This window comes from Vitis riparia, chromosome 14 (genome assembly GCF_004353265.1).
Source record: "Vitis riparia cultivar Riparia Gloire de Montpellier isolate 1030 chromosome 14, EGFV_Vit.rip_1.0, whole genome shotgun sequence".
Classification (NCBI taxonomy): domain Eukaryota; kingdom Viridiplantae; phylum Streptophyta; class Magnoliopsida; order Vitales; family Vitaceae; genus Vitis; species Vitis riparia.
The window spans coordinates 25,637,538-25,656,493 of NC_048444.1; the positions used below are offsets into that span (position 1 = coordinate 25,637,538).

The 18,956-nt window shown below is 34.6% G+C and overlaps 1 protein-coding gene across 1 annotated transcript in view; it reads left to right on the forward strand.

Moving 5' to 3' along the window:
* LOC117930595 overlaps positions 1 to 18,956 on the forward strand; it is a 64,545-nt gene that overhangs the window by 13,434 nt on the left and 32,155 nt on the right. Inside the window, exons 7-8 of the mRNA XM_034851230.1 lie at positions 7,150 to 7,684; positions 12,327 to 12,439. Coding sequence (XP_034707121.1) covers positions 7,150 to 7,684; positions 12,327 to 12,439 — 648 coding nt within the window. The remainder of the gene's footprint in view (positions 1 to 7,149; positions 7,685 to 12,326; positions 12,440 to 18,956) is intronic.

Sequence of the window (18,956 nt, forward strand, 5' to 3'; positions counted from 1 at the left end):
TACGATGGGCATTTGCCATACGATGGAAAAAGCCTGTATTTCTGTCCCCTTCTCTTAGCCAGACCTCCCTTGAAAGTTGTCTCCAATGAATTTCTTCTAGAAGTACCCACTTTTTATAAATTTCTTTTGTTTCTTTTTTTAACTCTGTTTCCTCCACTATCAGACTTCTCTCACTTTCCACCCGGTCCCAGAAATCCACTTGTTGTATAGCTAAAGATTTGTTACAATCCAGCCTCCTAAACACCTCTCTATTCCATACTTTCAAATTTTGTTTGATTCCCTTCATCTTAACAGCCAGTCTAAAACTAGCACTACCCCTGACCTCCATCCCCCGCCACCAGCTTCGAATAAGGTCTTTGAAGCCCTCAACCTTGAGCCACAAGTTTTCGAACCTGAAAGGAGAGAGACCTCTTCTTATCCCACCCCCCACAAAAAGGATTGGGAAGTGATTAGAAACAGGTTGGGGCAACCTGCTTTGGAACACTCCACTAAAATCATCTAACCAGCTAGATGACACAAGGAACCTGTCCAGTCTAGCCTAGGACTGGTTATTAGGACCCCCACTCCAGGTGAACTCTCCCCCCTGTAACGGAAGATCCACCAGCCCTAATTCATCAACAATCTCAACAAATTTCCTCATTTTTGAAGTTATTCTTCTCTGATTGCTCCTTTTTCTTTGGAGGAGACTGATGTTAAAATCCCCCCCATGCACCAGGGGTCTTCCCAAAGACCTTTAATTGCCCCGAATTCTTCCCATAGACATTCCCTTTCCACTTTGGTGTACGGACCATAAACTTCTATGAACACCCAGACAGCCCCATCTTCTATATTCCTGAACCTGCAGAATAAGGAGAATTGGTCCTCCTCCCAGTCCAAAATATCTAGCAACCTTTTGTCCCAGCAAACCAGGATACCTCTTGCAGCCCTCTCCGCATCCAGAGCTTTCCAATCTAAAAATCTCCTCGAGCCTAAACTTCTCACAACAGCCTCTAACATAGGTTGAATTTTTATCTCCTGGATACATAGTAAATCAACCTTCTTATTCCTTATGAAAGTCTTGATAATTTTCCTTTTGGAGCTATCGTTTGCTCCTCTCACATTCCAACTCAGAACCTTTAGCTTCATTGGACTACTGCGATTTGACTCCCTTTACCCTGTGAGAGGTCTTTCTGCTTATTTCCTCCCTTATAATTTATAGAGCACTCCAACCTCTTTAACTCCTTTTCGAACTTTGACTTCTCCAAAAGCTCTTTGCTGTGTATCCTCTCCCGTCTCTTTCTGATTTTAATCAAGAAGCTCAGGGTTTCCTTTTCCAATCCCTCTGTCGGGAACCCCAGAAAGTGGTTGAACTTTGCCAGGCTACTTTTCTCCCATTTTTCCTTATTCTCGTTTCTCACATCTTGTGCCTCGGGCATGCCACAATAGCTCTTTGTACCCCTAGCTTTATTGATGATTCTATTAGCTTCTCCCAAGTCCCAGCAAGCATTACCATCCTCATTAGACCCCTCCTTCGTTGTCAACCACATTGTGTTCTCACTCCGAAATTCCTCCCCTATAACCTCAGAACAATCATAAAACTCCCCATTCGGAGCCCGATCAAAAGCAAGAGAATTAAGATGAGAAGCCCCCAAAGCCCTTTTTCCCCTAAAATGTAAAACTAACCCATACCTCAGAGTCTCCTCTTCGAGAGCCCGGTCTGTCACTGAGTGGCTAACTTTCAACTGCTGCTTCCTGAAGTCCTCAGTTTCCCAGGCAACTAGGGGCTTCGTCTTTGAGCAGTTCACACTTCTAGTAATATTGCAGTCCAGAAGACAGTCCTTCTCTTGAGGACCTCTGCTTAATGCCTGGGCTAGGAGCGTGACTGGGTTGGCATTTTCCAGGCCAACAAACCCAACCAGCTTTAGGCAGTCCACCACATCAGGCCGCCACCTAGTCGATGGGCCTGCCTCTAGCTTATCTACGACAACCATCACTTCTTTTAACTTTAAGCCCAAAGATATATTTTGCAAGATAGGCCCACTTGCCCTCCTAGCATCTTTTGAGCCCACGGTCGGGCCTGACGTAGGAGCCCCAAGCACCACTGCATCGAGGGAAGCTCGGTCCCGGATCGCCGAGTCTTGGACCCGGTTTACAGACGCCTCCCGACCCAACCTACTCTCCTGCGCACCCATCACTTCAGCTAGCAGAGTCAACATGTCGAGTCTCATGCTCTCCGACTCTTCCTCCATGCGCAACCCCACGCGTGAATTGACTTCACCCCTAACCTCACCACTTTTTCGCTTGGACGCTTTACCACAATCCACCAAGTTATTCCTTAGCACCGATCTGAGCTCCCACCAAAGAGTAAGGTAGTAGACGACCTCCTCAACTTCGATCTCCAACGCACTCGGCATAATATTTCCTTTTGTTTTTACCAAGATTCGAGCCCACTGAAGCTCTCCCAACGTCTTTGTCTAAGGATCGATTGTAACGAAACTCCCACACTCTTCCCCCACTCTTCTCAAAATCGTCGGGTTCCATAGCGAGATTGGGAGTCCAATGATTTTGACCTAAACTTCATTTCTTAACCCATCCTCTACCCAATAGTCGGTCCTAGGGTTCCAGTGTTCCAGCCCCAACTGGAGTCCTCCCAACAATCATTTCCCTGAGGATAGAACACGTCTTGCTTCTTCTAGAGCTTCAAACTCCAGCAAGACCCTATTCTTCTCCAGTCTTGCCAGCCCTAATTTTCCTTTCAGCCCCAAGAGTTTGCTAATAATATCCCCAATTTCTCTAGGTCCTCTCCTCTTGCTGCACTAGATTTCCAGCTCACAACAATGCAATGTTCCAATTTCCGCAGATTTCCGAGTGTTTCCTCCCTTTTAAGTTCTAACCTTCACTCTGACTAAATTATTAACTCTCCAATTTGGTCTCTTCACTATTTCTGCTTACAATCTCTCTAAGACAGATTTCCCCACGACCCTTGCTTCCTGCTTATTTGCTTTTCTGCCCAAAGCTCCTTCCATTTGTAGTAGTTTCTCCGCCATAGTCACCCATCCCCCTTTGTCTCCTCTACCTTTTGGAATGGATATACTAAAACTCTTCCTTTTTGAATCTACAACCCCTAACCGGAGAAATCACCCTGCTCTATTGATACCTCGCATCAGGGAGTACGATCTCCCCTTTTCCTTCCACCCCATTCCCATTTTCCCTTTTTCTCGTCCTTAATGCAATGGTTTAGATCCTCCACGAAAACCCTAGCCTCTCCGATCCCAGTCGGACCCATGACGAGACCCCTCTCTTCTTTTCCACAATGATTACTTGGAGCTTTCATTTTCTTTCTTCTAATACGATCTCAAACACCTTGGACTCCACTGCGAAACTGCTCTCCTTCCTTCTTCTTCGATTCGCTGCACTATCTTCTCCCTTCTCACAGTCGCGCTTTCTCTCACTCTCTCCCATCTCTCTTAATCAAGCTAACAGATTGATATATGAAGCCTGATGTATTACTTATAACCTTTTTATTAGTAGTACTTCTATTTAAAACCTCTTATAAAGAAGCAATGAGTGTTTAAATATAAATAAAAAAAAATGTTTTTTATTGCTCTTTCTAATAATATGTTAAGTAATAAAGTGATATATATATATTTGGAAGGAGTACCTATCAAGTCCTAGTTCAAGAATAACTTCAAGTGATTTTTTAGATTTTTAAAATTTTGTCAAAAGCTAAGTTTTATGAAGAGAACACTTGCAAGTATTAGAAAGTCTTCTTAACCTTCACAAAATCTCTTGAAAATAGGCTTTAAGTTTGGGGTTGATGTTGTTCCAATTAAATGATAAACTTTGTGCTCCTAGTCTTGATTAATTAACTGTTTGTAATAACACATGTGCAGTATAGAAATGAAATTATAATGAGCTATAGAATAAGTAATGGGTGCACGGAAGTATACACGGTGTACACAAGGTGCCAAAGGCCAAAAAGAGACAAAGAGAATACAAGAACACCACCCTTGCCGGACTAATTAGAGTGCAACAAGTCAATAAAGTCCATTAGAGATAAGGAACCCTCTCCTATGTGCATCCTAACCCATTCTCAAAAAATTTACACAAAAAATTGTTTAATTGTTTGATTCGTATTTTTCATGCTTTTGGAGGCCCTCCTATTTCTCTTTTTTTATATGGTCGAAAATAAACATAAATTCCTCATTTTCTTCCCTACAAAGGAATGCTGCTAGATCAAAAGGGCATCCTTGATTGAAAATAACACATTCCATTGAACCCTAAACAAAGCATAAATTAATTGGCAAAGCATAACAACTTTAGAACAATGAAGGAGGATATGATACACCAATTCTTCTTCTTCTTTATATACAAATAACACCTACATAGCAACCTCCAACCCCTCTTTTTTAGTTGATCCATAGTTAAAATTCTACCTTAAGAAGCTTTTCAAGCAAAAAAGCTAACCTTCATTTGAACCTAGGGTTCCATACAATGCTAAAAGGAAATTTCTCCACTCTATATTGTGTTAAGGAAGAATAAAGGGATGTAATTATTAATTTACTGGTCTTTAACCTTGCCAATGGTGTCCTTTATATCCCTTCTAATTGTCTACCATTGCAATCTCCTAAAAAGAGCTTTCACCTCTCCTATCTCCCAATGATTGTTCTGTTTTATGAAAAGTGGCTTCCAACAACCTCCCTTGTCGATTTGCTCCCATAATTGATCAACCCAAGCATCTTTTGCAAAGGTTATAGAGAACAACTTAGGAAATGCCTCTTCCAAGGATTCATCACCATTTCACCTATCCTTCCAAAATTTCACCCTCTTATCATTTCCCACATTAAACCTAACCCTTTTGTTAAATCCCTCCCACCCACTTCTAATAACCTACCATAACCCCACACCATAACCATCTCTCAAAGCTCTAGAACACTAGCCCTCCTCATCCACCCCGTACTTCCCTCTAATCACATGTTTCCAAAGAGACTCATTCTCATATATAAATCTCTAACACCATTTTCCAAGGAGTGCCTTGTTTAGAGTTGATAAATTTTAAATGCCTAAGCCTCATCTTTTTTTTTTTTTCATGTAGACTATCAACCAATTTACCAAGTGAGGCCTTCTTTGAAGCCTACCTCGCCTCATAGGAAGTCTCTTTGAATTTATTTCATCTAAAAGTCACCTTGTGAAGGATCACAAAGAAAGACATGAAGTAAATTGGTAAGATAGAAAGAGTTCTTTTAACAAGGTCAATCTTCCTCCTTTTAACAAGCATTGCCTTTTTCATGTAGTGAGCCATTTCCAAAATCTTTCCTTCGCTACATCCCAAACTTTCACTAATTTGAAAGGAGTTCCCAAAGGAAAGTCTGATAAGTGGTTTTCCACTTTACAGCCCAACTCCCCAGTCAACTACTGTAAACTAGGAAACTCTCTTACTAGGGTCAACTCATTTTTTTCAAAATTAAATTTTAAAGTTGAGATCGCTTCAAACCACATGAAAGTCCAACTCAAGCACTCTACTGGCTCCTTGTTAGCCTCACAAAGAATCAAAGTATCATCAATAAATAAAAGATTAGACAATTTCACACCCTTTCCTCATCTCCTACTAGCCCCAAAGCCCTTTATAAAACCTCCTTTCTTAGCCTTCTTTAGTAAGAGAGCGTCTCCATTGCCATAATGAAAAGATAAGGGGAGAGTGGGAGAGTGGGTTACCATGTCTTAAACCTCTTGAGTTTTGGAAGAAGCTTGTTATGGTCCCATTCATCAAGCTTGAAAAATGAGTTGATGAGATGCACAACTTCATCCAACTTATCCACTTTGCACCAAAGCCTGTTTTCTCCATAATTGCTTGCAGGAAGCCCCAATTCACATGATTATAAACCTTCTTAATATCGGTCTTACAAATTACCTTGTTATTCGATCCTTTTAGCCTACAACCAATTGCTTCGTTGCTATGACCACCACATCCAAAATTTGTTTCCTTTAGATAAATTCATGCTAGAAATTAGACACCACTCTTCTTGTCTCTTAGCCAAGACTTTAGCTAGTAGCTTGTAAAGTCATTGGACCAAACTAATAGAGCAAAAGTCTTTCAAATCTTCAACTCCCCCTTGTTGTAAGACTAGAACTATAAAAGTGGCGTTTAAACTTCTTTCATAGAAGTCTAGTTCATTGAACATTGCAAAAAAAATTCATCACCTCATTCTTGACAAAGTCCCAACAAAACTTCCAAAATGTCATTGAAAAGTCATCTTGGCCAAAGGCATTGTCCCCAATTAGGCTGGAAGGACCGCCTGAGAAAACCTCTTCCTCAGAAGACAGATTCTTAAGGGACCTAGATTCTCCACTCCCAAAGAAGAGAAAGCCAATCCACTCATACTCATCCAAATACTATAAAGAGCATTGACCACCCCTTCCTTTATCTCTGCCTCCTTAGAAAGCCTTTCTCCCATTCACTTTAATTGAGCCTAAAAAAATCCTTCTCTCAAGGCATTTTCCATTTTGTGAATTTTTAGCACCTTCTTTCAGTCATATTTCTCTTAAATTTTGTCTCCAAGAGATCTCTTTCAACACTGGCCACTTTGTCAACTCCTTCACAGCCCCTCTACTGGCCTCACTTTGCTCTGCTGATAGGCCCGATTCCCTCTCTTTTATATCCCACAATCCAATCTGGTTGAGAGCTACAACTTTATTAGTGGACACATTCCTTGCCACCTCTTTATTCCATGCTTTCAAATCTTGGTTCAAAGACTTTAGTTTGCTATCTAGGATGTGGCTGCAAGTACATCTAAAATTATATCCTTCCCACCATCTTCTAACCAAGTCTTTGAAACCTTTCACCTTTAGCCACATATTTACAAAACAGAAAGACATTTTTATAATACAATAGGTTTATGTAAATCATGAAGATAAATAATATTAGGTATTAAAATTAGTAATAGAAATTTATTAAACTCTGATTTAAAATAATATGGTTAGGAGTAAATAAATGCTTCAAAAGATTTTATTGGGAAAATAATAACAAATAAAAAAGGGTTGTGTTTTGAAGGCATTTGGTGTAAAATAATTGAAATGGTGCAAATAATAGTACAAGTTAACATATGAACATGGTATGTGAAGACATGTCATGGGGATTTGTCATTGATGCGATTTATGGGGTCTCTGCAGGTATCATTTCCTAACTTGAAGATCTTGAAACTCTCTGGACTTTCCAAGTTGATGGGGATATGGGATCACCAACTTCCGCGCAGCTCTTTTTGCAAACTACACATCCTGGAAGTGAAGTGTCCATTCCTACTGAATGTTGTTCCAAACAACTTGATTGAAAGTTTACAGAATTTAGAAAAACTAAATGTGGAAAAATGTGATAAACTAAAAGAAGTGTTTGATCTTGAAGGACTTGATCACGCTGATTATGAAAATGCTAGGATGCTCTCAAAGTTAGAAAAGCTGAAGTTAATCGATCTTCCTCAGTTGGGGCATATATGCAATAAGGACCTTCGGCAAATTCCGTTTTTCCAAAACTTGAGAATCCTACAGCTGAAGCATTGTGACAGCCTGATGTATCTTTTTTCAGCTTCCATGGCGTTGGGTCTTGTGCAACTCAAAGACGTATACGTGGAACATTGTTCTATGATAAAAGAGATCATCATGATGGAAGACGGGGTTGCAGAAAATATTATATTTCCTCAAACAACACAGCTTTCACTTCTACAGAATGCTAGAAAAAAAGAAATAATTGACAGATCATGCATGTTTCTTCAAGCTGACATAGTGGGACGCAATGTAATGGCATGTGAAATGGTACATTAACATACTGTTTTCATAGCTACCTGACAGTATAGCTTATATCTATGAACATATAGCCTAACAATTTGAAAGTGATAATGTAATTGTTCCTTCCCGTAGGTGAGAACAACCATTGGCACCTCCATGTGCTTAACATTCCTACTGGTCGTATCGAGATCCTATCAAGTCTGCCACTACGAAGAGGGAACTACATTAGTGCTTCTAGTAGGCGATTGTCAACGGCTTTGGAGAGAACATTGCATGCACATGGAATTCATGTGAATGTGGACGTTTCAAAATTGGTCCATGTATAACCAAGTCTAGTCCAACAAAAAAAAGGGTAAATTTTTTTGTTCCTCACAGTTTTGGTTGTAATAAAGTTGTAATTAAAGTGTGTTAGATGACTGATGTATGTGTATGACAATCCAAACATTATGGTCTTCTAGGTATGACTGTGGTATCTTTGTGCTCAAGTACATGGAATATTGGAATGGGGCTACCTTAACACAAGCAGTTGCAGAGGTTACTACTGGTTTACACCTTGTTTTAATCTTATCTTCCAATTTTGCCAACACTTGCAAATAAATTTTTATGTTTTTTGTAGGAAAAAAATACATGTTTACAGGTTGCAATTGGTTGTGACATTGCTAGTTAATGAAGCCAACAATGTTAGAGATAATATTATACAGGCGTGTGGATTGTGAGTGGTTATCAGACCTCAAAATGTCAAAATCATGTATTTCATAGAATGACATGTAGTTTTTCGTTTGTAAGTAGTGAAGTTAGTTGTGTTATACCTTTAATTTCCTCTTCTGATCCTTTTGATGAATTTGGGCCATGGAAAACTATTTTTTTATGACTATAAGTTAACATTGGTCAATTATGTTTTCAAACAAGAAGAGACAATAATTTTCATATTTACAAATTGGGCAAAATTGAAGGTACTTATTGACTATGCAATTTAAATGCAAAATTGTTGTGTCATGTCTGTTATTATTTGGCTGGTAAATAGGTAATATTATTACCCTATTGCTTCTTCATTGGAAGACCTATCAATTGCACAACTCTCAACTTAGTTTTTTGGAGTACGAAGTTCTCTCTAAAAGAATTGTGCCTTTATTGTCATTGAAAATGAAATAGTTAAATTATTTATTAAATGACCTGAACTTGGACACTATTTCCAGGCAATTTAGTGTTTGATTCAAAATTAATAGTTGCAAATACCTTCAATTTTAGACACAAAAAACTGAATTTCACCGGAAATTGTACTTTGGTTTCATATGAGAGTTGTGGATTTTAAAACCATGCTCGTAACTGCTCTTGCTTTGTGGCCTATAGTTCAGCCCGACTTTACTTGGTATCCACTTGAAATTTATTTTAGCTTTTACTCGGTGGTCCTTTTACACTTTTTGATAGCTTAAGTAAAACTAATCGTAGGTGATTTGACTTTAGGTTTGTTGATTATGGGTTGGTTTCCGTTACATTTTCCAGGCAGAGAGTGAAGAAAATTCAGGATATGGGACAGAAAATGCTGGAGATGGAGAATTGAATTCAGAAATTGGAGAAACACAACCTCAAAGTGCTGAAAAAATGAGGTAGAGCAGGCAATATTTGATGAGAAAAATGTCAGAACAAATTCGGTTAATATAGAATTGGAAAGTATGAATTTTGGCATGTGAGCATGTATATGCCATATATAGTGAACGAATATGTTTTAGTGTGTCAGATCAGTAACTTTTCTTTCATAAGATGTACAGAAATTTAATTTATGCTCACTTGAGTAGGATATTGTTGCTTCTCGCCCAGGTACTTTGATTTAAATTGGAATGAGATGACTATGTTATGCACAACATAGAAGCAGAAGTTAAATTGAAAGGATGACAATTTTTTTTGTTTGTGTTCATCCTAACAGAATTACAGACAGCTCTTAGGAGAACAAAAATGATAATTGGAGTAGTGTTTCCATGGTAGCAGTTTAAAGTGCTTTTGGAAAATTTCCAACTGTTTGTAATCTGAAGCCCACTAAAGGGCACAAACCTAATACAAGCTCTGTGAAGCAATAGTAGAAAGGGCACACACTTGTGCTTCCCTGCATTGTGTTATCTTAACTTCTTTGACAATTTATATATGGCTATTTCATTCGGACGATTGTGAACCATTATGAATGTCATAGGGATAGCAAATTATGTGTGATCCAATTATGATGTACAAGCATTTAATAATATAGCAGGACATGTAGTTGTTAATGGTGATCAATATCTTTATATAGTTGTTCAATTGGTGCATTGGAAATATTCCTATGCATGTATGTTTTACCTATGCAAATTATACATAAAGCATAAATAGGTTCTGGAGGATGTATGACGTTCATAGACGACCGGAGTAACAAAACTAAGATAAATTGCTTTATTTATTTTTTATTCACATATAACACGCTTGAGTTATAAAAAGCTTCCATTACTTCCTATCTTGGTGTTATTATTTTTCGAGTAATTGACGACTTACTTACCAAAGCATTTTAGTTAGATGATAATTAACTGGGTTGAAAACTAAAAATGAGTTAAACATAGACAAACAATTGAAAAATGAAACTGAAATGTGGAATTGAATGTGGGAACGTGGCATCAGTTTGGTAAATCGGTAGAACAATGCTTACTGCTTAGTATTAAAATTACACTTAGAGCTTGGTTGCCAATGCTTCTAATGAAAGTGTTTTTATTGATATTGTTTATTTCCTTATGCAGTGTTGATGTGAATAACACTTTTATGAGAATTAGGAAAATGAATCTAATAGGGTTTTATAAAATATGTTGTATAAATATACAAACACTTTTAATATTAATAAATTACAACAAATGACATACAATTGTAATTACGAAAACGAAAATAGTATGATAAACATAAAACTTTTTATTATAACACAATATAATATCAAAAACTGGTTTAAAGTATCCGTTGATAGAGCTTTAACATTGGGCTAATCAGGCAGAAATGCAAGCATATCAGGAACACAAGATGATAGAGTGACAACAAGAATTGGAAGCTACTGTCAAGGTTCACGGAGAAGATGTATTTGCATTTTGGCTTGTAATGATGATCTAGGGATGACTTGGCTGGTGAATACCTAATAAAAAAGCAATTAACATTGGTTAAGGAAAGTTGCAAATACAACAAGGGGACAAAAAAGGAAGAAAGGAAACCTAACAAATGTGGAGTTCAAACCAAAATTTGCATATATAGAAAAAATGTTCTAAGTGTTGTATGCCACATACATGTGCTATCGTATAAAATTATGCCATCATAAAAGTACCAAATAATTGTATACATACCTTTATAGTAATAGAGAGATGTGGATGAAAATCTGTATATAGGGACTACAGGGCATCAAAGTTAGTTAGTCCAGAATGCTTGGACATATATCCACTCAGCGTCAAATAAGGATGGAATTGAATGTCAAGCGTAGGTCCTATGGTTGAGGAAATTGCTACCTAGGCTTGGTAAACAACCTAAGGTTCACGAACTCCTTACCTAAGCTCCATTAAGGTAATAACTAAGGTTCACAATGGTCATAAGTAAGTTGTAGTAAGGTAGTACCTTCACACTATTATGAGTAGATAAGGTACGAAGTGACTAACCAATTGAATTTGATTTTGTGTGGTTGATACGCAATAGGCAAAATTTACGCGTTATGATTTATTAATTTATGTTTTGATTTTGTTTAAGAAATGAAAAGGTAGTTTGAGTAGATTTGGCTTTTTAGGTTTATGTAATGGTAGGTTTATAGCTACTTTCTGAATAATGTTGCTTAACTACTTTCTGGATTTGTGTTTTTAGGTTTATGTAATGGTAGCTTTATAAATGTTTTGAGGTGAATAAATTTTTTAAATTAAAACAGTTTTATGAGGTCTTTTATCTTTTCTCATAAAACAAACATAGCTTTGAATAAGGTTGTACATATTAGGTATAGAGGAAGAGTTAAGCATGCAGTTAGAATTGTAAAGGTAGTGTGTACCGGTTGCATTATAATTTTAGCCTATATGTACCGGTTGATCGGTTCCATTTAATTCACATGCAAGTATTGGATGTAGTGTCTACCGGTGGAGGAATTAACACGATTGGCAGAGCCCATTTCTCAACCGGTTGACAAACTATTGGTCGCAATGTCTACCGGTTGAGGAGTTCACACTACCGGCATAGGCCATTTCTCATTCAATTGATAAACTATTGGATGCAGTGTTGACCGGCTGAGGATTTCACACGACTGGCTGAGGAAATTTCTCAACCGGTTGAGAAATTATTGGATGTAGTGTCTATCGACTGAGGAATTCACACTACCGGCATAGGCAATTTCTCAACCAGTTGAGGTTAATTCTCAACCAGTTGACTTGTTCAATGCAATCATGCAATTTCTTCCAATGGCTACCAACTGATAAATAACTATAACTGGTAGAGGAAAATTTTCAATCGGTTAACATTGGTGATTGAGCCATTAAGTACATGGAAAATGATGGAAACTATAATTCCAAATTACTGAATTATGATCTACCTAAATTGATTTTCACTTCTATCGTTGCCCAACCTAACAAGTTTTTATATGGGAACTCGTACTCATGAAAAGGTTCATATGGGAGACTGCGATATCCTTGATTATGTGCTATTTCATGAAAAGGTTAGTTTATCTCTGTTATTTTATTTTATTTTATCATTTTACTTAATAATTTTCTTTGTCTTTTAATGCTTTTTTAGGAATCAAATGCCTTAAGAGGAGAAAAAAATAAAGAATTAATTAATAGAAAAGATTTCTTTCTCTTATTTGGAATTATGGAATTTAATTGTGATGGAATTTCTGTTGACACTATCATCCATAGGGCCATACAAAGATTAGGTTAAAATGGACTGTTAAGGAGTCCTTTTTTGGAAATACTTGTGTACTTGGTGCAAAGCAAGTATTTTATGAATCAATTATTGTCCATCGAGTAAAAATTATGACCTTACACACGGAGTATCCTTGAGATCCCAACTTAGTGATTGAAGCTTGCTAAGCTTCCATTATGAAGCCTAGCCCAAGTCGTTGTTAAACTTAACCCTCAGCCTCTTGTTGCATCATTTGAACTAAAAGCTAACTTTAGTAGCATCTTAGGCCTTGTTTGTTTATTGTAACATATTCAAGTTTTTGTTCTTTTTGTTCTTTTTTTTTTTTTTTTGGTCAACTTATCACTTATTCTAAGAAAAAACTATTTCTTTTAACAAGTTTTCATACCAAATTGACCCCTCTTGGACAAAAGAAATATAATTTTTGTGAACTTTTTAAAACTTATAATCAAAATAACCTCTTTGTTGCCATGCAAGAACCACTAATTATATTATTATTTTTTAAAAAATATTATAAAGAGAAATAAATTTTCGAATCAATCATACATAAGTAGACGTACATTCTAATTACTATCTATAAATTTATTCTTAAACACAAACTATCCGGTACATAGTTTACAAATTTATGCCTAAAAATGATATCCCAAATTCAATTCCTTTTAAGGCAAATTCTAATTATTGATTTATTTAATTAAATAATTTGTTCCTTTTAATCAACCCTACAAGTTGCTTAGGCCTACAAATATTTTATTCCTTTTAAGCCAAATATCATATAATTTAATTATAATATGTTTAGACTATAGAAAGTAAATTATTTATTATTTTATTTAATGGTTTAATTTAAAATATTTTTTATTTTTATAATGAAATATATAAATTTTATTAGTTATTTAATTTTTTTAACTATATGATATTTATAATTTTAAAATATATTTTATAATTTTTATAATTTTTAAATATATAAAATTAATACATTTATATATATAGGTTAAATGGATCAGAAACTCGTTGAGCTATGAAAAGGTTATTTTGAAATTAAGTAAATGAGTTATAAAGGGGTTGGTTTAACATAATTAAGCAAACGGATTAAATAGGTTAGACAGATTAAGCAATCAAGCCCAAACTCACTAGAATTTGTATTGTTTCTGAATATTATTATCATATCATATCAAAATTATGATCCTTAGAAAATTATGATAAATTAGAGGTACTAGCTTCTAACTTGATAATATAATTCAACCATCACTCTTCTTTGTTCAAAAGGTAATAGCCAAAATACTTTTGAACTTTTCCATGTCTCTTAGTCTTGTAGCTCTCCAAGGGTTATGTTAAAGTAAGGCCTATCTATGATTTATGAGCCCCATTCAAGAATTCTACTATTAGAAAAACTACCTTGATTTGATCATTCTTTATTTGATTTTTGTTGTTTTATATTGATTGTTTTCATAGCTAGAAAACTCTTTTTATGCTTAAAAGAATGGATGCATGAATTGCATGGTTGAATTAGTAATTATTCTATGCATTTATGGTAATATGATTGGACAAGAAAGTAGGAAACATTAACAAGAGTAGACCATGATACTTTTATTACTAATTTAACATGAATACGATAAAATTTCAATGCAATGAAATTGTTGTTTTGGATAAAAAAAAAAACAAATGAATTCCATGAAAATTTGAAAAAGCTTGAGAATAAAGCAGCCTAAGGTGAGCATAATTCCATAGGCCATTAGAGCACATAGAACAACCATTATATATTCATAAATTTTTATCTGCCTATCAAAAAAAAAAAAACCGTTTAAGTGCTTTTTTTTAAGTATTCATTAATTGTTAATCTAATTTAAAAGGTTAAAAGTTCTTCTTAAAGTTTGTAAGGGCATAGTTAGTAACTTTGGTAAAAAGGATTTTAACTTATTACCTTTTAAATTATAGCCTTTTGAAGAAGTTAAAAAGGCTATGAAGCCTTAATAGTCCTTCTCTTATACAATTTAGGTCAGTACCTAAGTCTATTAAGGCAAAAGTATTAAGTTGGAAATCAAGTTCAATCCTGAGGGTGATGTTAACATACCATTTTTGAGTTTTGACTTCTGTTATACTTTGAATAAAGGAATCAGTTTCTTCATTTTTTACTTGGTCATTTGATTGACTATATTCAAGAATATCTTCATCCAAAGGAGAGTTATTCCTATTTGTATTCTCTAGTTTGTCAATTCTTTGCGTAAAATTTTTCTTTGTTGTTTTAGTTCGCCAATTTGAATTTTAATTTGACTAACTTCATATTGTAAGTCTTAAAGAGTTGAAGGTTTTGGTTTTGAAAATTGCTCTAAAGCAATTTTTAAATTATATTGATTATTATTTTTTGAATTTTTTCTTAAATTAAGAATTTTTGTTATATATTCTTGTTGGGTTTGAGGGTATGTTATTTTGTTTATAGCTTCTATTGATAAGTTTTCTTCACTAGTTAACATATTTGGTAGAAAATTCATAGACTAGGAACATTTGAATTCAAATCAAAATATTCAACAAAAATATCAGAAAATACTCATTCAATAAGATCATGAATTGAAACTATTGAAATACTAAATTCAAAAGATTTAGAATCTCTTAGAAAAAAATTCAAAGTCCTTCATTTAGGAGCAGTATAGGTTGCGGCCGAGCCTTTAACTAGATTTGGGCTCAACAAGCCCATTTGTTGATATAAATAAAAAAACTAACACAATGTTTTTCACACTAATAGTAGTGAGTAGAGGATATACTTTTCTGCTCTTTTTATTGATAAACAAACAACCTGTAAATAGTCTAATACATAAGCGAAAGCAACATGAAAATAGGCACTATCCTAGGTTTAAAAAAAAAACCTCCTATGACTAGGTAAACAAACTCACTAAAGACTAGGACAACCCACATGAAAATTTCCTCAACAATCCCTCCCTTAAACTGATGTTCTAGACATAACATCCAGTTTAATAAGAGTTAAACTTTGAAGATCCATCCCTCAAATTGAAATATTTGAAGTACAAACACCAAGTAGCTTCCTGAGCTTCTGAAATGTAGGAAACTTGAGAGGCTTGGTTAGAATATCAACGATCTGATCTTCACTTATGCAATAAATAAGATTAATTACTCCATCATTCATGAGATCCCTCAAGAAATGATACTTCACATCTATATGTTTGCTTCGACCATGTAAAACTGGATTTTTTTGAAAGATTTATTGTTGAACTATTGTCACAATAAATCTGAGTAGGTCCATCCTCCTTAATATGCAGCTCTTTAAGGATTTTCTTTAACCAAATAGCTTGACAAGCACAAGTTGTTGCAGCAACAAATTCAGCTTCAGTGGATGATAATGTGACCATGAAACAACTCCTGTCCCCATCATGAAAACATACCCAGATGTGCTTTTTCGATCATCTAAATCTCCTACATAATCACTATCTGTAAAGCCAAACAAATTTGACTTTTCTCCATTCTTATAGAACAGCCCAAACTCCTTAGTACCTTACAAGTACCGGAAATTTCTTTTTGTAGCCAAGAGATGAATCTCTGTAGGACATTCCATGTACCTGCTAATCACACTTACAACATGCATTATATCAGGTCTTGTTGCCTTCAAATACATTAAACTCCCCACTATTTTTTTGTAAAGAGTGTTGCCAATCTTCTTTCCTCCATTATTTTTGTTTAGCTTCATACCAAACTCAGATGGAGTATTTACAGGATTACAATCCTTCATCTGAAACTTGTCCAAGATTTCTTGCACATACTTCTTTTGAGAAATAAAAATTCCAGTAGAAGACTGCATCACTTCAATGCCAAGAAAATAATGCATCAAGCCAAGATCAAACATCTCAAATTCAGCCATCATGGATTTCTTAAAACTTCCAAACATGGCTGTATTATTTCCAATGTAGATTAAATCATCTACATATAAGCAAACAATGAGCATTTTTCCTCCGTTTTCAATCTTTATAAAAAGTGTATGTTCATAAGGATATTTTTGAAATCCTTCCTTAAAAAAATAAGTGTCTATACGATTATACCAAGCCCTTAGAGCTTGTTTTAATCCATATAAAGCTTTCTTTAACTTATACACTTTATGTTCATTGTCAAGTTTTACATAACCAGGAGGTTGATCGATAAATACCTCTTCTTTCAAATCTCCATGGAGAAATGTTGATTTCACGTCTAAGATAAGCCATGAGTTTTGAGCTGCCATCGCAATCACCAATCTGATTGTATCATGCCTTGCAACCAAAGCAAAGACTTCTTTATAATCAACACCAAACTCCTCCTTGTAGCCCTTAGCTACCAAGCGTGCCTTATGCTTGTCAACCTCACCATTCTATTTCAGTTTTGTCTTGTGAACCCACTATGGACCCTGCATTTTAGCTTGATGCATTCCCACTCAATGGAGCAACTCACTTTTTATTTATTTGGTGAAAAAAAATGATTTTTAGAAAATACTTGGAGTTGCCACTTATTTTTGTTTTATTTTTAAGGGAAAACAAAATAAGAAAGAAAACCCTAAGTGTGACTCCTTATTTGGAAAAGACAATCTATGGAAAATAAAAGTCGGGTCCGGGGGTTAAGTTACTTATTGGGAAGGTACAGTAAAAAAGTCATAACACTCCTCTAAGTCCTTAAAAACAGGTCTTTACTAAATAAAGTGAAGCAAGTGTGGTAATTGATAAGGAAATCAATGGATACCAAAATGATCACCGATCAAAAGCAAGTCATGATAACAAATAAATAAACAAAGTGAGAGTGAGAGCGTACATTGGCAGTAGGTAATAAAGTGCTATTATGAAACAAAGTTAGTGTACAATGATAAATGTGAAATATCTCACACAAAATCAATCAAAATCAAACAATCTCAATCATGCAATTTACTTGTATTATTTTCAAAAGAAAATGTTATGAATGTTGGGCTCCCACCAAAGCCCAACTTATTTTGCATGAATTAATCCCATGAATTCTATTATTTTGGAATCATGAAAATTGCCTTCACGCTTGTTAAAAATCAAAGAAAATTTGCGAAAGTGTTTACCTGAAGGGAAAGGTAACAAGTTTATTAATATATATATATATGACCTAAAATCTTAATAAATGAGGAAAAACTACAGGATTAAAAATATTTGAAAATTGGAGTGAGATTAAAATTATTTGGAAGAAAACTAAAGTTTTGAGAATTATTTGAAAATGGAAATTTGGAAAATTGGAATTTTGGAGAATTATTTGAAAATAGAATTTCTTAAGAATTAAATTTGAAAATTGTTTGAAAATGCAGAATAAAAATTAAATTTGGGAATTGGAATTTTGGAGAATTATTTAAGAATGGAATTTCTTAAGAATTAAATTTGAAAATTGTTTGAAAATGGAGAAAAAAAATTAAATTTGGAAATTGGAATTTTGGAGAATTATTTAAGAATGAAATTTCTTAAGAATTAAATTTGAAAATTGTTTGAAAATGGCAAATAAAAAATTAAATTTGGAAATTGGAATTTTGGTAAACTGTTTAAAGATTAAAGTTCTATAAACTAAATTTAAAATTAAATTTTGGAAAATTATTTCAAAAATTGGTGCTTTGAAAATTAAATTTGAGAATTGGGATTTTGGAAAATTATTTGAAAATGGAAATTTGAAAATTAAATTTGAGAATTATTTGAGAATGGAATTTCTTAATAATTAAATTTGAAAATTGTTTGAAAATGGAGAATAAAAATTAAATTTGGAGATTGGAATTTTGAAAAATTATTTGAGAATGAAATTTTTAAAAATTAAATTTGGAAATTGAAACTTTGGAAAATTATTTGAGAATGGAAGTTTTGAAAATTAAATTTAAGAATTAGAGTTTTGGAAATTAAATTTAAAGAAATTAGAATTTAGAGAATTGAAGTTTTGAAAATTAAATTTAAGAATTAGGATTTTGAAAAATTATTTTGAAAATGGAAGTTTTGAAAATTTGAATTTCAAAAAATTAAACTTGGATATCAAAATACTAAGAAATAGTAAATAAATAGATAGATAGATAGATAAATAAATAAATGTGTGATAGTTGGGATTGGCCAAAGGTGGCCATGTAGGGGAATTTATGCCTGCGAGGCCCACGGTGAAGGGTTTTTATGATTGCATTGTGATGTAGATACTTGCAGTTATCATTTTCTCTAAGTTTCCCCTCTTGCTAACCACTATGAAAACCGAGCATGCCCCCTCCCCCATGGGTGGACCCTTCTTCCTTCCCATCTATTTTCTGGTGTGTAACAAGAGCTATAACTCCTCTTTTCATCTCTCTCTAAAAATTGTTGGAAAAT